Consider the following 20,551-nt stretch of genomic DNA (forward strand, 5'->3'; position numbering starts at 1 on the left):
GTATCGGCAATAAACCACACATGCAAAAGAGGAAGAAACACACTTAGCATAAAATTAGAGTCAAGCCACCAGGTGTTTATTTTTTGCGCTGTAAGGTGGAGTTCCCTATTTCTTTCTGTTTTCTTATGTAATATAGGAGATACAGAGAACCTGAAATTAATTTGGTGAAAAATCAACTGTGTAGTATACCTAAGTACCAATTGGAGAATAAGCAAGACTTGTAAGGCCCTGAAGCTAAGGCTAACAGCAACACAGTCCACAACGAAAACACTTTAATTTCAGAACCAGAAAAGTCTCGATTGGTGTGTTCTCCTGGGACAGTCAGGCTGACAGAGGGCCCTGTGCTGTTTTCTTTGCGCCTTCTCTGGCACAGATCCCAGATCTGTCTCACCATTAGAAGTCTGGCGGAAAGTTGGCTCTCAGCCAGACTCCTGGAGTGGTGAGTGCAGGTCGGCAGCCCTAAGGGGCCCAGTCCTTTGATGAATGGAAGGGTGTGTAGAAGGGAGGCCTTTCTGCCCTAGAGTTTCCCCATCTGGTGTGCGAAGGCCAGTGCTGCATGGAGTGGCTCGCTGATCTGCCTCAGTGGTCTTGTGCTTTAGCAGTGTTCGGATTGCTTCCAGGTTTCCCACAAGGAGTCTTTTGATGGGAGTGTGTAGGAAAAGGGAGAGAAAAGAAGGGCTTTGTGATTTTGAATCATTGGAGGACGAAGCAGGTCTCTCACCTGGGTTAAATGATGGTGCAGCCAGTGACCATTCCACTTGTACATGAGCTATACTCTGAGTAGCTTGGCTGAGAAGGCATGGGTGGCATGTTCAGCTCCACACGGATTAGGAGCCTGCACAGGGCGAGGGAGAAGAAGGTATGGGGTAGGAGAGAGCCAGCGTCAGCTTCCAGGAGACTGAGGGGCAGGCCTGTGCCTACTTCTGCCCAGACACCAGGACGGCCAGCTCCTGGATGGACATATCCTTGTTGACATATCGGTCATACTGAGCAGGGGTCAGCCTCCCATTCTGTAGGGCCTCTTCAATGGAGAACTTCTTGCCAGACTTCCTGTCGTGGATCACAGAGGACTCCCCGTTGGGACCCTTGACTGATATTTCCTCCCAGTCGCACTCCTGACTTCTGAGTTTCACAAACATGTTCCAGTCGATGAGGCCAGCCCGATGGGCTTCCTCCGGGGACAGCTCCCGGCCTGTGTCAGGGTCGATGACCACAATGGAGCGCCGCAGATGGTTCTCTCTCTGCTCCCTTTTGACGGCCACGGAGCCCAGGCGTTTCTGCAGCTCATCGATCTCAAGATCTTTGTCTTTGGAGAGCCTTTTGAGGTCATCCAGCTCTCTCTCCAAGGACCATAGTCTGGAGTCGAGGTTTGTCCCAGAGTCCACTGTGGTCATGTTTCTCAGGTCCCGTGTTTCCGTCGACGCCATTTCAATTTCTGTTTGGAGCCTTCGGGTCTCCAGCTCCAGGTTTTGCCGCTCCAGCTGTAGTTTGTGGTTTTCTTCCCTGAGAAAGTCCAGCTCCTTGGATGACTTGGAGTTGTGGAACTCCAGTTCTGACAGCTTGGCTTCCAGTCGGCCCACCTCAGCGTCCAGTTCCCTCTTGCTCCGGCTCTCCTCCTCCAGGCTGCTCTTGAGCTTCTGAATTTCCTGTTCAGTGTCACCTTTCTCCACCTGGACGCTTTCGGAGAAGACCACCTTTTCCTTGACCTCCATCTTCTCCAGGTTGATGAGCTTCTTCTTTAGGGTCTCCAGTTCACTCTCCAGGACCTGCCGCCGGTGCCTTTCCTCCTCCAGCTGGAGCTTGAGCAGGGAGTGCTCCCGGGCCTGCTGGGGGTCCTGCTGTAGCACTACTTTCTGCTTGTGGGTCACCTTCTCTTGGGCTTCCCCCTCCTCCTTTTCCAGGTCAGCCAGCCGTTGCTTCAGGCGCTGCACCTCCAGCTCGGCCTCCCTGCGCGCCTGCCGTTCACGCTCCAGCTCCTCCAGCTGTCGCTCCAGCTCGGCCCGCCTGCGCTGTAGCCGCCGCAGCTCCCCGCGGAGGTGGTCGATCTGCCGGAGCTCCACATCAATGCTCTGGGTGAAGGCGTCCACCTCAGCTCGCAAGCCTGGCTCCTCCTCGTACCTGACTACCTCCTGTTGGACCACCTTTTCCTTCACCTGGGAAAGCTCCTCCTCCTTCTGTTTGATTTTCTCCTCTTGGGAAGCCCTCTCCCTTTCCAGGTCCACCTGCTTTTTCTGTTCCTCTGATAGTCTGGCCCTCAAAGACTCTACTTCCTCTTTGGTTTGGGGGTCTTCCTGAAACTGAAGGATCTCCTGGACTACCTCTTTGGTCTGTACCTGGGGTTTGGTGTCTTTCAGAGACTGGATCTCTTGCTTCAGCTGGTAGATCTCTAAATCACACCTTTCGATGAGTCTGGTCTTGTCCACGATCTCCTCCCGGAGCCTCTGGAGCTCTTTCTCCATTTCAGGGTCAGTCTTGTACTTAATGACTTCCTTCGTCACCTCTCTGACTTCCACCTGCGGGCCCCGCCTCCGCAGTGCCTCCAGCTCGCCTTGGTAGCTCTTGAGCTGTTCCTCGGCACCCCGGTACTTGCGCTCCTGCTCCACAAGCTCCAGGCGGAGGTTGGCCACTTCGCTCTCTGCCTTGGGGTCTGGCCGGACAATCTCACGCACTTTCTCCTGCACCACCACCTTGGCGTTTTCCTCTTCCAAGGCCCAAATCTTTCGGAGCAGCTCACTCTTCTCCCTCTGGTGGGCACGAGCCTTGGCAGCCTCGTCTTCATACTGGCGTTTCAGGTCGCCGGCCTCCCTCTCAACTGCCATGTCCTTTTCCACCTTGAGCACCTCCTTGACAGTGACCTTCCCCTCAGCCATGGCCCTCTCCTTCTCCAGTCTCTTTAGCTTGTCCTGCAGAAAGCTCAGCTCCTCCTCCTGCTTCTCCCTGCGCTTGCCCTCCTGCTGCTGGTCCTCCTGCAGCTGCCTGTACTCTGCCTCCAGCTGGGGGTCGTTCTGCAGTTTCACCACCTCCTTCTCAGTGACCTTCTCCCTCGCCCGGCTCTTCTCCTCAGCCAGGGCCGCAATGCGCTGCTGCAGGAGGACCGCCTCTGCTTCCCGGGTGCCCTTCTGCCGCCTTAGCTCCTCCAGCTCCTCCCTCAGCCTCAGGACCTCGTCAGCCTGGGCTCTGTCCGGCTCGATGCGCAGGACCTCCTTGACTATGTACTCTTGCCCGCCGTTCCTGGTCTCCTGCTCCAGGGCGCGTAGCCGCAGCTGCAGCGCCTCCAACTCCTCCTGAAGCAGCTGGTTCTTGTGCTGCTCCTCCGTCAGCGTCCGCTGCATCTGCTGGAAGCTCTCCTCAAGTGCAGGGTCCGGAACCTTCTTCAGCACCTCCTTCCTCACCACTGCTTCCTGGGGGTTCTGATTCTGCAAAATCTGGATTTCCTCCTGGGCACTCTTGACTTCCTTCTCCAGCTGCTGCCTCCGCTCAGTTTCCTCATCCAACTCCTTCTGGATCTTCCATGATTCCTCTGCTCTGGAGCCCGGCTGGCTCCCTTGCTGACTCTCATGGGTCACTCCTACCTCTGGCTGCTGGGAAGGAGAAGACAGTGCATGGTTAAAGCTGGACTCTCCCTGTAAACAGGTCAGACTGGTGGTTCTCTGATCTCCAACTGCTGGGTTCATAGGAGTTTCTAGGGTTACTTTTAAAAATGGTAAAACAGCTGGTTTAGGTTTTCTTAAAATTCATCTGGTAAAATATTTTAAAACCATAGAAGAGTGTGAAAGGAAATCAGTCTTCCACCTCTGGTCCTGTCCTATTGCTAGAAGGGTATCTGTCATCTTATGACAAGTATATTTTCAGTGTGTGTCAAATGTTTATTTTTCTGCACAAATGGTAAGTCCCCTATTCTGCACTCTTATTGCACTTGATCTAAATAGAGGAAATTTCACAGCAGCACAGAGAGCTCTACTTCACTGTTTAATAACTACATGTGGACAGACCATAATTTAATTACCCATTGCTGATGAGTATTGAGTTGCTTCCAGTTTCTTGTTATTTCCGTGCTATCATAAACATTCTGGACTTTAAACATGCTACCTCTACTAGGTACTCTGCAAATGTCTGTTGGAGGGAATATAGAGGTTACACTCATGTCAACAGGGGCACTGGCTTGTGCCAGTATTTGCACTGGTGCTGCCCAGCGTGTTTGCAAGGGACACTCCCCCTAGTTTACAGGCTGTTTCTTTGAGGCTGAAGGAGTCTTGTTTCTCACCTGCTGGAACAGTTTTGAGTAGAATGTGTTACACTAAGATTCATTACCTGTCTCAGTAGATTCAGAGCAAACTCCAGGTTCTGCAGCCTCTGTCTGTTGATGGCGTTAACTTCGGTGAACTTGGCAGTAAGAGTCGCTTCCTGTAGGGGAGCATTCAGCAAACAGGAGTCAATAGATTGAGGGGGAAAGAGCCAGGATGGGTTTTGAAAAGTTTGGCATTTGGGGATAGAGGGTAGCTTCTTGCTCCTTCCTACTACAGTCATCTGGTGAAGAGAACACTGGGTTTAGAGTCAGAAGTCTAATTCCCAGTGGCCTTGAGCAGATGTCTGTTTGAACGTTGATATTCTTGTGTATAGGGGAAATAACGTCGGCCTCTTGTATATGTATTAGGCAGGGGGAGCAGAGTGGGAACCTCCCTAATCCATGGCTCTGACCCGGATACCTCCAGCAAGCTGTCTTTCTAGGTATATCAATGTCACTGCCCCAGAAAAAGTTCATTATCTTCTCTTACAAAACCTATTTGCACCCAGGAAAGCTCTCAGCCCAGTTTCCATGTTATGCCTGCCTCTCTGAGGCCTGCACGCCATGCTCCCTGGAAGGCTGCGCAACTCCGAGAACACCTACCCACAGAGCTCACCTCTTCCCTCACTTTGGCAGCAGGGGACTGGAGCCTTGCTCTCTTGCTCACGTGGCTGCTCCTTCCATTCTCCAAGTCAAGAAGGGACCTTAGTTTCTCTGCTTCTAACTCATAGTCCTGGGGGAGAGACATGGCAGAGGGCAGACTAGGTCAGTTGACTGCAGAGGTCTTCTGCTCAGCTGCACTCTGTACTGACCGCTAGGAGTTTTTGAGAACCTTCAATACATCAACAATACATAGCTATGTCTCTCAACAACATGTGAGATAAGAAAAAGTATGCCCACAGTTCCCCCTCCCCAGAGGGCTCCCTTCAGGCCTTCCCTTCATGCTAGAGATGATGCTGTGCTTTCTCCATTTGTCTCATGTTGCCCCTCCTAATCCTCTGGGTTATCAGTTGGATGACTTTATAATCCATCAAGTGGATGGATGACAATTTACCTAGCCATTCCTCTATTATTGGACACTTAGGTTATTTGTAGTTTGTCTATTTTGCTATTATAAATAACTAGAGGCCCGGTGCATGAAAATTCATGCACTGGAGGGGGTGTCCCTCAGCCCGGCTTGCCCCCTCTCACAGTCTGGGAGCCCTCAGGGGTGGGAGGTGACCCAGCGATGAGGGGAAGGCAATGCCCCCATCACATCTCTGCTGCTGCCACTTTACCTGAGCCTCGGGTGGCCCTGGGCGGCTGGGCAGCCACCATCCGAGGCTTGCTGGTGCCTTGGGCTGGCCCTAGGCAGCTGGGGATTTGAGGGGACTGGGGGACTCTGGAGGCAGGCGTGGGGAGCGGTCAGACCCGCCTGGGGGTGGGTCCAGCCACTCCACGTGCCTGCCGCCCTGGGCATCGCCATCTTGTGGCTATGGGCGCCACCATCTTGGAGGGTGTGACAGTCAATTAGCATATTCCTTATTGGCTGTGGGCGCCACCATCGTTGTGAGGGTGTGGTGGTCAATTAGCATATCCCCTCTTTATTCGATAGGATGCTGTTACAATGATTTTATTTATCCTATATTATTGTTCTGTATTTTTTCAATTAGGATAAATTCCCCCCAGTAGAAAACCCTTCTCTGGTATTTGATGCCTAGTACCATATTATTTTCCCAAAGGGCTGTGCCAGTGACCCTGCCAGGCCTAGTGCCTCTCTTCCCAGAGACCCTGATGTCTCTGGGCGGGATTTCGCTTCTCACCTTGACAGCTTGCTGGTACTGCTGGGAATGAGCACAGACTTCCTGAACTTCCTGTTCTCTTCTTGCTATTTCATCCAGCAGGTTCTATAAAACAACAGAGACTTTCAAAACAAAACAAAAAAAGAACAACCTTGATAAGTTAGCTAGATTCCTTAAATCTGAAATTATTCTTCTATTGTACAGAGTGAATGGCTTCCTTGTATGCATGTGTTGGTTACAGAGGCAATTCTAAGGACCGGTGAAGAAGGGCCAAGATTATCTTTGCCAGGAAAAGAATGTTTACTGCGTGCTTCAAAATGTCAGGCATTGTTCTAATATGTAACTTAGATGACCTCATTTAATCTTCCAACAACCCTGTGAGGTAAGTACCATCATTATCCAGCTTATAAGTGAGGAAACCGAGGCACAGTGAGGTTCAGTGGCTTGCCTGAGGGGCACAGCTAATAGTGAACTGGCATTTGACTTTAGGCTGTTGGGTTCCCATGTTCCTCCTCCCTCACACTATTGTCATTGCTGCCTTCTGAGGACCCAGGACTCTGAACTTTGAAAATGGGATTTTTCCCCATGCGGGGGTCTCATATTTTTGTAGCCATTCACTCATTCAGCCAGCCTGCACTGAGTGTCCACTCTGGGCCAGGACCCATGCTGGGTACTGAGGAGGGAAAAGTGAGCAAGACTGTCCTTGTTCTCAGAGTTAAATGCTGGGAGCCAGGCAGGGCCAAGGTCCCGTGAGATCACAGCTGTGCCAGGGCAAATAGCAGCCACTCCTGGTTCTCCTCCACAATGGGGAATGACTGACCTCTGACCCCACCTTGTGACTCTGCCTGTGAATGCAGAAGCAGTTGTCTTACTTTCTGATTCTTCAGCTTGGTTTCCATCTGGTTGAGGCTGTCTGTCTCCTGGGGCTCATAGCTTGGGGTGTTGGACAAGAACTGGAGCATGTGGTCGCAGCCTCTGCGGTAGTCATCATAGGCAGCCTTGGCACTCCGCAGGCTCTGGGCCCTACAGGAGCAAAGCTGGTCAGGCCTCTGGCACAGCGAGAAGATGTCTCACTAAAACCTTCCCCTGTCCCTGCCCAGCCGGAATAGCTCAGTGGTTGAGCTCAGTGTGGCCCATGCACCAAGAGGTTACAGTTCGATTCCTGGTCAGGGCACATGCCCGGGTTGTGGGCTTGACCCCTGGTGAGGGGCATACAGGAGGTAGCTGATCAATGTTTCTCATTGATGTTTCTATCTCCCTTTCCCTTCCTCTTTCTCTAAAAATAAAAAATAAATTAAAAATAAAAAACAAAAAGCTTCCACTGTCCCTTTTAAATGAGTCCATCTGTGTTCTTTGTGTGTGTTTTCATTTTTTAAAATGTGTGTGTGTGTGTGGGGGGGTAGCGGACAAATGTAATTTAACTAGAAATAACCTGCACATTCACTAGAAAGGGAATAGTTAAGCAAATTATGGAATGTTAAATTGGAGTACTCCCTGGCCTCTGTGAAGAACAGGTAGGTAGGTCCACATGTACTGACATGCAGAGATACTGTGTACTACAGACCTAAAGAACCCACAGGGCCAGGGAGGAATCACAAGGGAGGTTAGGAAATATTCTGAACTCACCAAAAATAAAAACATACCAAAATGTGTGGGACACAGCAAAAACTGCTGAGAGGGAAAAGTATGGGATTAAATGTTTGTATTAGAAAAGAATGCTCTCAAATCAACAATCTAAACTTCCACCTTAAGAAATAAAAAGAGCAAATTAAATTAAGCAGCAATAAGGAAATAATAAAAAGCAGATATCAATGCAACCTGAAACAAGAAAAACGGGAAAAATCATTGAAACCATAGCCAGTTCTTTAAAATGGTCAATAAATTGGAAATCCAAGATGGCGGTGTAGATAAACATCTGGGCTGCTGCCGTCCACAACAGTTTCCAAAACTACAACTAAAAGACAGAACGTCTGTCACCCAGAACCACGGGAAAGCTGGCTGAGCGGAACCTCTACAACTAGACCGAAAGAGACGGGCGCAATCAGGACACAAACGCTGAAAAACTGAGGTACAGGGGAGTGCGCGCGCATGGCGGAGCCCAGCTGGAGGCAGGCGTTGCTTTCTTCAATCCGAAGAGAGACAAGCCCCCAATCTCTCTGAAATCCAGTTTCTGGGGAGAGACTGGGTTGTCTGCCATTGGGTTGGAGAGTAAGGGTGGCTTACTAGCAGAGCTGCGTGGAGGTAGAATTGTTGGCTGCGCCGGGGCGCGAGACGGTGGGGACGCGGTTGCGGGACGCGGTTGGAGGCAGCTCACTGCCAGCCATTGCTGTTTGACACGCCCTAGCCTAGTGACACCCTGAGACTCCGCCCTGCACAATCTACAAACACACCCAAGCTCCTAGCAGCGGCTTTTGCATATGAATGGCCTTCTCTATTGCAGTTTAAACTAGTAAACTTGCAACCTGGTACAGACAGCTCCAAGGCCTCCAAGCTCCAAGCAGGGAGGAGAGGGCCGCGATTCTAGCTGTAGCTCCTGCAGGGTAGCCTCAGACAGCAGCTGAACTGCACCCCATTGGAGATCCAGAAGCCAATGCACCTAGTGGTCAGTGTGAGGCACCAGATTTCAACTCCTCACATCCGTAAGTGACACATTCGGGAGGCAGACTCAAAAGCCCCACTAAAACAAGCTCTGTACCACAAGTGTGTCTCCAGCGCAGCAGTGCTTCCATTATAGACACAGCAGGTCCTCACAGCCAGTGGGCCTGGAGGTCAATTCCTCCCAGTGTACCAACAGCAATCAAGGCTTTTAACTACACCAAGACTTTCCACTCAGCCCACAAAGGGAGACCACCTAGGGTGATTGGGGAAGCTGAGCTACCGGCCCCTATAGGTCACTGACCACACAAAGCCACTCCATCAACACAGGGAGGCAGCCAAAATGCGGAGACACCGAAGTATGTCACGAATAGAAGAGATGGAGGAAAGTAAACTGGACGACACAGTGTTCAGAACCACATTTATAAGGTTACTCAAGAATCTTCTAAAAACCGCTGAGAAACTTGAAGAGACCTTCAAGGACCTTAATGAGAATACCAAAAAAATGGAAAAGGACCAGTCAGAAATTATGCACACACTGTCTGAAATAAAGAATATACAGAAACTCAACTGTAGATCACCGTACCCGAAGAGTCAAACCAAAGATCTGGAATATGAGGAAACAAAAAACACCCAACCAGAGAGGCAGAAAGAAGAATCCAAAAGTGTGAAGATAGCGTAAGTAGCCTCTGGGACGGCTTCAAGCGTACCAACATCTGAATTTTTGGGGTGCCAGAAGAAGAGAGAGAGCAAGATACTGAAAACCTATTTGAAGAAATAATGACAGAAAACTTCCCCCACCTGGTGAAAGAAATAGACTTACAAGTTCAGGAAGCGCACAGAACCCCAAACAAGAGGAATCCAAAGAGGACCACACCAAGACACATCATAATTAAAATGCCAATGGCAAAAGGCAAAGAGAGAATCTTACAAGCAGCAAGAGAAAAACAGTTAGTTACCTACAAGGGAGTACCCATACGACTGTCGGCTGATTTCTCAACAGAAACTATGCAGGCCAGATGGGAGTGGCAAGAAATATTCAAAGTGATGAACAGCAAGAACCTACAACCAAGATTACTCTACCCAGCAAAGTTATCATTCAGAATTGAAGGTCAGACGAAGAGCTTCACAGACAAGAAAAAGCTAAAGGAGTTCATCACCAGCAAACCAGGATTACATGAAATGCTGAAGGGTATTCTTTAAGAAGAGGAAGAAGAAAAAAAGGTAAAGGTAAAAATTATGAACAACAAAAAGACATCAAATACATACCTACCAACAAGTGAATCTAAAAATCAAGTGAATAAAAAATCTGAAGAACAGAATGGACTGGTGAATATAATAGAATCAGGGACATAGAAAGGGAGGGGATGGACAATTATCAGGGGGAAGGGGGTCTGAGGGGTGCAGGAAGAAATTGGACAAAAATCTTATACCTATGGATGAAGACAGTGGTGGGGGGTAAGGGCATGGGGTGGGGTGGGGTGGGGAATCAGGTGGAGGGGAGCTATGGGGCGGGTGGGGGGGGGAGGAACACCTGTGATAATCTGAACAATGAAGATTTATTTAAAAAAATAAAAATAAAATGGTCAATAAATTGATAAAAGAGAATGTATATATACAATGAAAGAAGATTTAACATCAGGAATGATAGGGGATATAGCCTCAGAACCAACAGGTAGTGATTAGAGAATATTATGAAAAATTTTATTCCAATAAATTCAACAACTTGATGAGATGGATAAATTCACTGAAAGACACAAGAGTGAGATGAGCCCTGGCCAGTGTGGCTCAGTTGGTTGAACATCGTCCTGTGCATGGAAAGGTCACCAGTTTGCTTCCCAGTGAGGGCACATACACAGGTTTCAGGTTCAATCCCCATTCAGGGTGCCTGCAGGAGGCAGCTGATTGATGTTAGTCTCTCACATCAATGTTTCTCCCTCTCCCTCTCCTTACTAAATAGTATATATTTAAAGAGGTTGAATTTGTAGTTAAAATCCTTCTCACAAAAAATAAGTTGCAGGCTGAAACCGGTTTGGCTCAGTGGATAGAGAGCGTCGGCCTGCGGACTGAAGGGTCCCAGGTTCGATTCTGGTCAAGGGCATGTACCTTGGTTGCAGGCACATCCCCAGTAGGGGGTGTGCAAGAGGCAGCTGATCGATGTTTCTAACTCTCTCTCCCTCTCCCTTCCTCTCTGTAAAAAATCAATAAAATATGTTTTAAAAAAAAAAAAAAAGTTGCAGGCTCAGACAGCCTCACTGGAGAATTCTTCCAAGCATTTAAGGAAGTGATAATCAGTTCTATACAAACTCTTCCAGAAAACAGAAGAGGAGAAGGGAATACTTAACTGACTCATGAGGCTTATAAAATATATGACAGGAAAAACACCAAGATACAGTGTACATGATATATTGTCATTCATGTACAATATTTGTGCCGCTTACCCCAGCTTGTACAGAACGCTTTTTGGAAGGGTTCATAAGAAACTGGTAGCAGTGTTTACCTTGGGAAAACGGGGCTGGTCATTAACCAGTTAACTGCCACGCATCCAAAATGGAAACCATCCTTACGACTATTGGCGCTTATGGTGTACACAGGGTTATAATTACTTTGAGTGTTTTACTTTGTATACATGTTACTTTTTCAAAAAGAAATTATTTAGAAAACAGCCTTTGGTGGTATCAGTTGAGCATTTTGGCCTCAAGGCAGATTAGCTCAGCCAGGCCACCCAGGCCCCTCACCTGAGCTCAGCCTGCTGGCGGAGGTTGTCGAAGCGCTGGCCCAGCTTGTGCACCTCGGCCTCCTGGCGCTCCAGGTCAGGGCAGTGCTCCTGGAAGCGGCTGGCCAGGGAGCTGGAGCACTGCTTGGCGGCCTGCAGGTTCTGCTCCACCTCACTGAGGAGGGACTTCTGGGCCTGCAGCTCAGAAGCCATGGCCTGTGGGGTGGAGAGGCAGCCAGTGGGCAGGCGCTGTGGTCAGCTCGCAGGGGCCAAGGCAGCACTGCCCAGGTGCTTGGGGACACCTGTTTTGTGTGAGTGTGTGGGGGGCGGGACGGGGTGTTGGGGAGGGGTTAATGCCTGGGTATGGGAAGGGACTGGGGCCTTGCCTCTGAGTTTCTCCTCACATCTGGTGGCCATTTCTACAAAGTTCCATTTTGTTACAATGAACAAAACCTGGAAAAACTAAAAATCCTGTGGCTGGCAGCATGTGCCCGGTGATGCTGCACCCAGGACTAGAATGGCCTGCTGCTCTCCAGCCTCCAGGCCCATTTCCTCAGCTCTGAGGCGAGGGTCTTAGCACACAGCCAGGATTTTGTGAATTGATGTGTGAATAAGGGCCTCCCTCAGGCTCACAGACTTGGATATCCATAGCGGTCAGGCAGGTAAATGCTGGGGGTTCGGTGGCAGCTGCTGCATAGATACTGGAAATCTTGGGGGGAGGGGAGCATGCACATCTCTGATTTAAAAATACTAGTACCCAATTTCCACAAGCCCATGAGCAGCTGGGATTTGTGCCATGTGCCTCCATTTACAACTTCCAGTTGGGCACTCTGGGCATCCAAATCTGCAGAGACTTCCTGCCCAGGGCATCAGGGCCTCGGGCCTCTCATCTGTCCAGAGCTGATGGGTGCCAGGGTCCCCACACTCACCGCCAGCTCCTGCCTCTTGCTGTCCAGGGCACGGCCACTCTCAGGCACTGTGTCGTCCTGGGTCAGCTGGTTCTCATATGTGGCCAGCACCTCCCAGCCCTCCTGCAGGCTCTTCTCCAGGCGGTTGGCAACAGCAACCCTGAGGACACAGGTCAGGAGTGAGGGGGTGCCGGCCTGGCCCCCTGACCCCAGCTGACCTCCCTGCTGCCCGCCTGACACCCACTTCTCCTGGGCCAAGTCCAGCAGCTGCACCAGGCGCTCATATCTGCGGTTGGTGTCCTCCACCCGGGTCCTCAGCAAGGGTGCGCTGCCACTGCCCGGAAGGGCCTGCACGAAGGCCTCGCACTCGGCTGTGCTGTGAGCCTTCTCAGGCTCGATCTGCAGCAGCTCGTTGGTGATGTTCTGTGGAGACCAGAGGCCCTCCTGTTGGCCACAGTTGGGCATCCTCCTCCCCCAGTGGCCTGCCAGCCTCAGGGAGCAGGGGAAGCTGCAGGGGGGGCAGCTCTGATGGAAATGCGAGGCCTGGGCCCTGCCTGGGAGCCTGAGTCTGCATGTGTACTGAGCACCCTGGGCATTCTGCACCAAGCAGGGGACTCACAAGGGAATGAAATGAACAGGCAGTTACCCAGCACTCGCTGTTCCAAGTACCACACATGGTGATTTCATTCATTGTTGGGGGCAACCCATGGGGGAGGCACATTTTCTCTCCCTGTTCACAGCTGGGGATCCAAGCAGCTTAGGAAGGGACGTGGTGGGGCTTGGCCTCTGCTCCCACCCTCTACCGGGCATCCTCTCGGCCTGGACTCAGCCTCTGTCAGCCGTGATGTGAGGCCCCTTCTCCAAGCCCAGTTCCTCCTCTGTAAACCAAGCACGGTCACCCCTGCCACAGAGGGCGCCTGAGGACTAGGGAGACTGTGAAAGAGGAGCATGGGTGCTGTTCGCGCCCGACCACCTGGTACCGAGCTGCTCAGGCGTCAAACACGCAGAGACGGGCCTCCCCAGGCCTCCCCCCGGACGTGTTTGAAGCAGAGCACCAGGGCTCAGGCACCTCCTGATCCCCGGCCTAGCACAGCCCCCGCCCCCCATGACTCAGGAAGTCTTGTGACACATGGCAGGTCCCCGCTGAGCACCAAGACCCCTGTGGAGATGAGAGCTTGAGCAGGGGCCCCAACCTGGTGGTACCTTGAGGTCTTTGGCCCGCTGGGCACTGTCCTGCACAGCCCGGCCTTGTTCCAGCGGTGGCCGAAGGATCCCTGTGATGGCCTTCTCCTGCCGGTCTAAGTCACTGGCCACCTTGTCCAAGCCTGCCAGCAGCTGCCGCCCCTGCAGGTCAGAGGCGTCTGCCGGAGGGAAATCAGAGTTGGATGTCAGTTGGGGGCATGAGTCCCAGGGAAGGGGCCTAGGAGGCCAGTTGGGACCTTCAGGACTGGCTCAGCCTCCCCTATCCCTGCCATGCCTGACCCATGCTGTCCCTTTGGCAGCACAGACCATGGGTCCATTGCCTCCTCCCCGTCCCCCACAGACTGGGCAGTGGCCCTGGCACCCACCTCCAGGGTTCTCTGCCTTGAGCACCTCGTGCCGCTGCTGGAGTGCATTCCTGGTCCCGACTGCCTTCTGCCGCACACTCCGGTACTGGCTGCCCAGGCTGTGAGAGCAAAAACGGACTGGACCCAGGGCAGCCTACTGCCCCTGCACCCACAGGCGCCAAGACCCTGGACTTTGGCCGGGCCAACAGCCCAGAGGAGTCAGGCAGCCATCAAAATGCTTTGAAAAGTTAAATCACAACACATATAAAGGTTTGCTGAAACACTGGCCTGTCTTTGCTCGTGGGTTCAGATGGACCCTTTCCTTCCTTTGCCTCTTTCTTTCTCTCTTCTTCGTAGCAAGTCTTACTTCCTAAAATCATCTTGTTTGTTCCTTTGCCTACCCTTCTAAGATGTTACCCCTGAGGGAACAGTACACAGATGCTCAATAAACACTTGCTGAGCCCTAACCGGTTTGGCTCAGTGGATAGAGAGTCGGCCTGCGGACTGAAAGGTCCCAGGTTCGATTCCGGTCAAGGGCATGTACCTTGGTGGCAGACACATCCCCAGTAGGAGGTGGGCAGGAGGCAGCTGATCAATGTTTCTCTCTCATCGATGTTTCTAGCTCTCTATCCCTCTCCCTTCCTCTCTGTAAAAAATCAATAAAATATATTTTTTAAAAAATAAAATACTTGCTGAATGAATAAATGAAGCATTCCTAGAGTCACTCACTCAACAAAGTTCTTGGGTCTTCACTTTGCACCAGGTACTGAACAAGGCCCTGGAGACAGTAAACCTCAAGGAGCCCCTGCCAGGAGACTGACCCTTACACGAAGCATCCTGATCAAGAGCAGGGCGTGCGAGGGAGGGAGGAGGTGCACGAGAGCTGAGAGGCAGCAGCACTTCGGGAGCCAGGGGTTAGGCAAGGGGGCAGTCAGGGAAGGCTTCACAGAAAAGGTGACCCTGGAGCTGAGTCAAGCCGAGAGGCTTGAGCCGACCAGGCAATGAGTAGGTGTCCAGGTAAAGGGAACAGCATGTGCAAAGGCCCAGAGGCACTCCCAGAGAAAGTGCTCGCAGAACTGTGCCCACAGCTGGACAGTCACACACAGCAAGTCAGCCTGGCCAACAGGATCCGCCCCCGCCCACTGAGCCTCCACGTGGGTACAGGTGTGGGGGTGTTACCCAGGGCAACGAAGGGGCCCAAGGGGTGGGGCCATTCCATGCTGACTACCTCCTTAGCCTGTACCTGTCGGCCAGAGCCAGGGCCTCGGGGTCGGTGGGAGGGATCATGAAGCAGACGGCGGGGGCGGTCAGCGTGTTTCCCGCGCTGTCAGTGAGGTCCCAGCTCTCTCCGTTGTTCCTCTGCAGGGTGTAGCTGTAGCCCCTTGAGATCAGGCCCTGGCATGGGCAGGCCAAACAGTGAGAAGGCACAGAGAGACCTGCCTTGGCTGGTAGCCTGGGAGCCCAGAGGCCACCTTGGTCCTGCCCACCAACTCTGGCACCTGGGGAGTCAGCCCGTCTCTCAGATCCTTCCCAAGACATCGTCCCCTAGTTGGGAAGGACTAGAACTCCCCCCATTCCCATTCCATGTGGCCTCTCCCTTCTCAATTCCCAGTCCTTTACTACTCAGGATGGACATGTGACTCAGGCCCGCCAATGAGAGAATGGCATTATCCCCTGACACACACCACCAGTGACTGGTTGAGGCTGACATGAGTCAAATTGGGCCACTGAGAACCCTCCCTGGCACTCCTGCTGGAATGGCTGGGGTTGCTAAGCTGATAGCACACAAGGCCAGGGCAGCTAACGGGTGGGGGGAGGCGGCGTGCAGGCCTGGCAGAGAATGACCCCAATGACGGGGCACAGGTTCCTGAAAATGTTTGAGGCCCTCATTCAGCAAGGTCACCCCTAAGACCTTCCAGTGACACATAAAAGAGGCATATTTGGGCCCGGCCTGCCTGGGGCACCTGGGCAACAGCTCACCTGGTCACCCTCGAAGTCACAGAGCGCCTCCACGGGGATGGGCTTGAGCGGCGTCTCCCGGCGGTACTTGAGGGGCACCACCTGCTGCCCTCGCTTCTGCAGGCCCTGCACCACATGCTCATACTTGTCCAGAGCCTTCTCCTGGTCCTGAGCATGGGGAATGCCACTGTGAGATCATGCAGCCTCCCCCGGGGGGTGGGGGCCAGGCAGCAGGGGAGAGCTGTGGGGGGCCAGCTCGGGGCTGAGGTCAGGGAGGGGACACCTGGAGTCACTCATGGGACCATCACTCACATCCAGCTCCCGAAGCAGCAACTCAATCTGGTATCGGTCCTTGAAGTCAGGACTGTATTTTTGGTTCAGGTCTGAATCCACCTTGCGTAGCAGCTCCTGAGCATCCTTCACGTCTTTGTGGAACTAGGAGACCAGGTGGCCCGATTACGAACATGAAGCCACTAGGACGCCTGGGCTAATCCTGGCTGTGGCTGCACGTCCAATCCCAGTCCGGGCTAGGCCTCCCACTCACCCTGAGTCCACAGGCTCTGCTCCTCGTGGACACCCAGCCCGCCCAGGCCTGGCTCCCGAGAAGGCCTCTCAGGAAGAAGCCAGGTCCCTTCCCGCCCGTCCACGTGACCACCTCTGCGACCTGTTAACTTTCAAGTGCACACCGATGACCTTTGGTGCTCTTACATTTCATTCCTCTTTGTGCCAGGGCCACTCTGATAATGCTATGCTTTCATTTTTGATACATGGAAGACAAGCCTCCCCACTTTGTTCTAGAATGTTCTCCTGCCCATTCTTTAGTTCATCAACTCTGGAATCACTCATTGTCAGCTGTCCCCTGGACTGCAGCCACGGATGGCACTTTGGGATGCTGTGAATCTCACGGCCCAGCAGGGCTCAGACACCGAACCAGGAATTACAGAAGTGTCATCCGAGTTCAAGCCTCCCCAGACCGCACAATCATTAGTCACCTGCCGCTCTTCCTAAAAAACACATTCCTATGAAACAACCGGTCTCCATCAACAGATGAATGGGTAAACACGATGTGGTCTGTCCACGCATGGGGAATATTATATGGCCATAAAAAGGAACGGCATTCTGATTCATGCTACAACGCGGATGACCCTTGAAAACATGCTCAGTGAAAGAAGCCACCAAGGCCACAGAGCCTGTGATTCCACTTATATGCAATATCTAGAACAGGCAACCTGGAGAAACACAGGTCAGAGGTTACCCGGGGCCGGGAGGAATGGGGAGTGTCTGTTAGCGGGCTCAGAGCTCCCGTTTGGGGTGATGAAAAGTTTTGGAAAGACAGTGGTGATGGTTGTACCACATCGTGAATGTAATGAATGCCACTGGATTGTATGCTTAAAAATGGCTAAAATAGCAAATTTCATATTATATATATTTTACCAAAATGAAAACCCACACATTCATTCCTGGCCTCACACTGACCTGGTGAATTCACCCCCCAGCCTTGGCCCCCAGGGAAGACTGAAAGGGCCGGGCAAGCTGGAGGCACACCCGTGCCCAGCGTGGGCAGAGCAGGCCGGGTACCTGGTGGTAGTCCTCCATGTACTTCAGGTGGCTCTCCTCACAGATGAGCAGGTTCAGATACTCCTTCCAATCTGCATGCACGGCCTCCATGTGAGCCTGCCAGAGAAGGGGGTCACTGCCGGGCGAGTGCCTGGGGCACTGGAAGAGGCCTGTGGGATTCCGGACCAGAGAGCGGCGGGGGAGAGGGCATCCGGCACCTGCCTAGGTGTGGCTCCCACAGGGGCAGCCAGCTCCTCCCCAGGGGCGGGAAGAGGAGAGAGGGGGCGTGTCACGGAGCCGAGCAGGACTCCATGCACAGGTGCCTGGGCGGCACGGTGCAAAAGGCACAGGAGGGGCTGTGTCTGCCCAAAGCGGTGCTTTTAAAAAATTGTCCTGAAGGTGAATGGTATCTCCCCAACCCCAAACTCAGAATGAGACTTTATTTGGAATCTGGGTCTTTGCAGATGTAATTGGTGAAAGAATCTCAGGATGCAATCACCTGGGTTTAGGATGGGCCCCAAGTGTAATGGCTGGTGTTGCTATAAGAAGAGGAGACACAGGCAGAGGCCCTGTGAACAGCAGAGCAGAGAGAAGTGATGCAGCCCCAGCCAAGGAAGGCCAAGGATTGCCGCGGCCGGAAGCAGGCAGAGGGGCAGGAAGAACCCTCCCCCAGCGGGAACAAGCCTGCCAACACCTTGATGTTACCCCTCTGTCCTCAGAATTATGAGCGAATAAATCCTGTGGTTTAAAGCCACCCAGTTTGTGGTCATTTGTTAGGGCAGCCCCAGGACACTGATACAGGCGCCAGATGGACTTCAGAAGTCCGGGGCCGAGAGCAGGGTGTGACAAAGGGTCAAGATAATGACAGGAGGCAGGGTCAGAGCAAGATGAGCGGGCAGAATAATGAGACAGGCAGACACACACACACACCCCCCCATCTTGGGGGCTGCCCAAGTCCAGGAGGCCCACAGCAGAGGTGGCCCTGAGGCCACCCTGGAGGAGGCATCCCCTCCCGGTGCGCACACACCTCAATGGAGTTCCTCCCAGGGTGCTCAGCAGCTAACAGCTGGTCTCCCTCACTGTGCAGCTTATTGATTCTCTCCTCTTTGACCTCCAGGTTCCGGTTGATGAAATTCTGCATTGGGGGGAGGAGGGGCAGCAGAGGGGCTCAGTGCACAGCCTGGCAGCCTCGTGGTCCCTTCTGGCCGCCGCCCCCACCCCCCAGGCCCCAGCACCCACCTCGTACTGACGCCTGCGGCTGGGGTAGTCAAGGTTGCGGTCACTCCAGTCGTACTGCATGCGGCCCTTGGCCTGCTGGTCCAGCCAGTACAGCTCGTTGGTGCAGCGCTGCATGTAGTCCTGCAGCGAGCTCAGGTGCTGCTGCCGCGCCTGCGACGCCGCCTGCGGGGTGGGGACAGGGCTGAGACCTCCCTCCACACCTGCAGCGGCCGGCTCGGCTCTGGCCCGGCCGAACCCCCGTGGGTAAGTTACTGACCCTCTGAAACGCATTCATTCTTTCGGCAAACATTTACTGAGCACCTACTAAGTGCTGGGCATTGCTGCAGGCCCTGGGATAAGGCGGTGAACAAAGCAGACAGAACCCTCGTGGCACGGACATTCTGTGGAGCCCCAGTGACTCATCTGCACAATGGGGATGACAGCACTGACCCCCACACAAGGCCCAAAGTCCGGCATACAGTTGGTGCTCAATAAAAATTAGCGGCTACAGCTTCCACTTTATCTCTGTCAGGTCACTGTTTAGATGGCTAGGACAGTATAAATTGCTAGGGCTTTACATCTGAGAAAGGGCCGGGCAGGCAGGGAGGGTGGGGAAGGAGGAGGGACAGCCACATTTTGCTCTGCAAATAAGAACAGCAGCTAACACATGCATGGGGCCACCATGAGCCCAAACTGTGCTAAGATCTTCCCCAACATTAACTAATGCCGTCTGCAAAGCAATCCAATGAGACAGGGACTCGCAGCAACTCCACTTTACAGATGAGGAAACTGAGGCTCCCAGGCTAAGGAGCTCGTTCAAGGTCTCCCCACCCACCAAGGGTGGAGGCAGTCTGGCCCCAGAGCCGGCTAACGGCTGTGCTCCACCCCACCCGTTCCCACAGCTGGGGTGCTTGAACCGTCTGCAGCGTTTCTAAAAGAATTCATTCTTTAAAGGTTTTGAAAATAGAAAACTTTTGCTTATAAAGCATGTGGCATCGACCTTGGCACACAGAAGGTGCTTAATAAAGAAACAAGAGGCAAACTGTAGGACAGGCTGTACCCCAATAAGTAAATGGGATCTATTGGGGTTTTCCATGAGCTCAGGGCAAACTGGGGCACCTCTCAGGCAGGGGCCCTGGGTACCATCTCTTCCCGCTCCACCTCCCTCCACGCTGTTTGAACTGCACACACTTCCAGTCCCAGCCCCTCCCACCCCGTTCTCACCAGCAGTTTCTGGTACTTGGCCTGGAGTTCGCTGTTCTGCTCCTGAGGACAGAGCCGGGGACAGGGGTCAGGGCGGGGTGCAGGCGTGAGCCCCCCTTGCCCGGGTCCCGCCTACCCCTGGCGCTCACCTTGCCCCCGTCCTTGGCCAGGTGGGGCCCGATGGCCTTGACCTCGTTGTGGAAGATGTTGTGCTGCTCCACCTGGTAGTCCACCAGCGGCAGGTCTGTTCCGAAGTTCTGGCTGCTCAGCTTGTCCTGGAGGGGAGGCGGGAGACAGCGCACAATGCAGGGGCGGGCCGGGGCCGGGGCCGGGGCCGGGGACTCCTCACAGGACCGGCCGGGGAGAGAGCCAAGTGGCCCGTGAGGGACGCCGGAGAGGCTGTCACCTTTATCTGTACGTCATCTCACCGAATCTCACGGCACCCTCAGAGGCTCGCACGGTTACCCTGCCCGTTTCACAGACGGCTGAGCCCGGCGTCACGCCACTGAACCAGGCCTCTGGGCTCCCGTGGGCGCGCCCCTCCACCGTGTGGATGGGCTGGCCAGGGCATGGGAAGAGCAGTGGCTGGGCAGAAACCGGCCAGCCTGCCAGGACCCCAACGAGCCAGGTTGGAGGGCGATCCCAGGAGGGTCTTACTCTTCATCACCTCTGCTGTGTGACTCTGGGCTAGGCACTGCACCTCTCTGAGCCTCGCTCTCCTCGTGGACACAGACATCAGAAAACATCGGGGACGCGACTACCTCCCGCGTGACTGTTGTGAC

The 20,551-nt window shown here is 53.2% G+C and overlaps 1 protein-coding gene across 1 annotated transcript in view; it reads right to left on the reverse strand.

Annotated features, from left to right (window-relative positions):
* Positions 1–54: 54 nt before the first annotated feature.
* Positions 55–20,551, reverse strand: part of PPL (periplakin) — a 50,496-nt gene continuing 29,999 nt past the window's right edge. Inside the window, exons 5-22 of the mRNA XM_008141766.3 lie at positions 19,919–20,044; positions 19,791–19,832; positions 18,588–18,749; positions 18,376–18,483; positions 17,370–17,465; positions 16,104–16,226; positions 15,813–15,959; positions 15,076–15,227; positions 13,854–13,951; positions 13,489–13,646; positions 12,530–12,708; positions 12,307–12,445; positions 11,400–11,593; positions 6,939–7,089; positions 6,088–6,171; positions 4,902–5,018; positions 4,312–4,404; positions 55–3,581 (exon numbers count right to left, since the gene is read on the reverse strand). Coding sequence (XP_008139988.2) covers positions 918–3,581; positions 4,312–4,404; positions 4,902–5,018; positions 6,088–6,171; positions 6,939–7,089; positions 11,400–11,593; positions 12,307–12,445; positions 12,530–12,708; positions 13,489–13,646; positions 13,854–13,951; positions 15,076–15,227; positions 15,813–15,959; positions 16,104–16,226; positions 17,370–17,465; positions 18,376–18,483; positions 18,588–18,749; positions 19,791–19,832; positions 19,919–20,044 — 4,833 coding nt within the window. The 3' untranslated portion in view covers positions 55–917. The remainder of the gene's footprint in view (positions 3,582–4,311; positions 4,405–4,901; positions 5,019–6,087; positions 6,172–6,938; positions 7,090–11,399; positions 11,594–12,306; positions 12,446–12,529; positions 12,709–13,488; positions 13,647–13,853; positions 13,952–15,075; positions 15,228–15,812; positions 15,960–16,103; positions 16,227–17,369; positions 17,466–18,375; positions 18,484–18,587; positions 18,750–19,790; positions 19,833–19,918; positions 20,045–20,551) is intronic.

This window comes from Eptesicus fuscus, chromosome 4, assembly GCF_027574615.1.
Source record: "Eptesicus fuscus isolate TK198812 chromosome 4, DD_ASM_mEF_20220401, whole genome shotgun sequence".
Classification (NCBI taxonomy): Eukaryota; Metazoa; Chordata; class Mammalia; order Chiroptera; family Vespertilionidae; genus Eptesicus; species Eptesicus fuscus.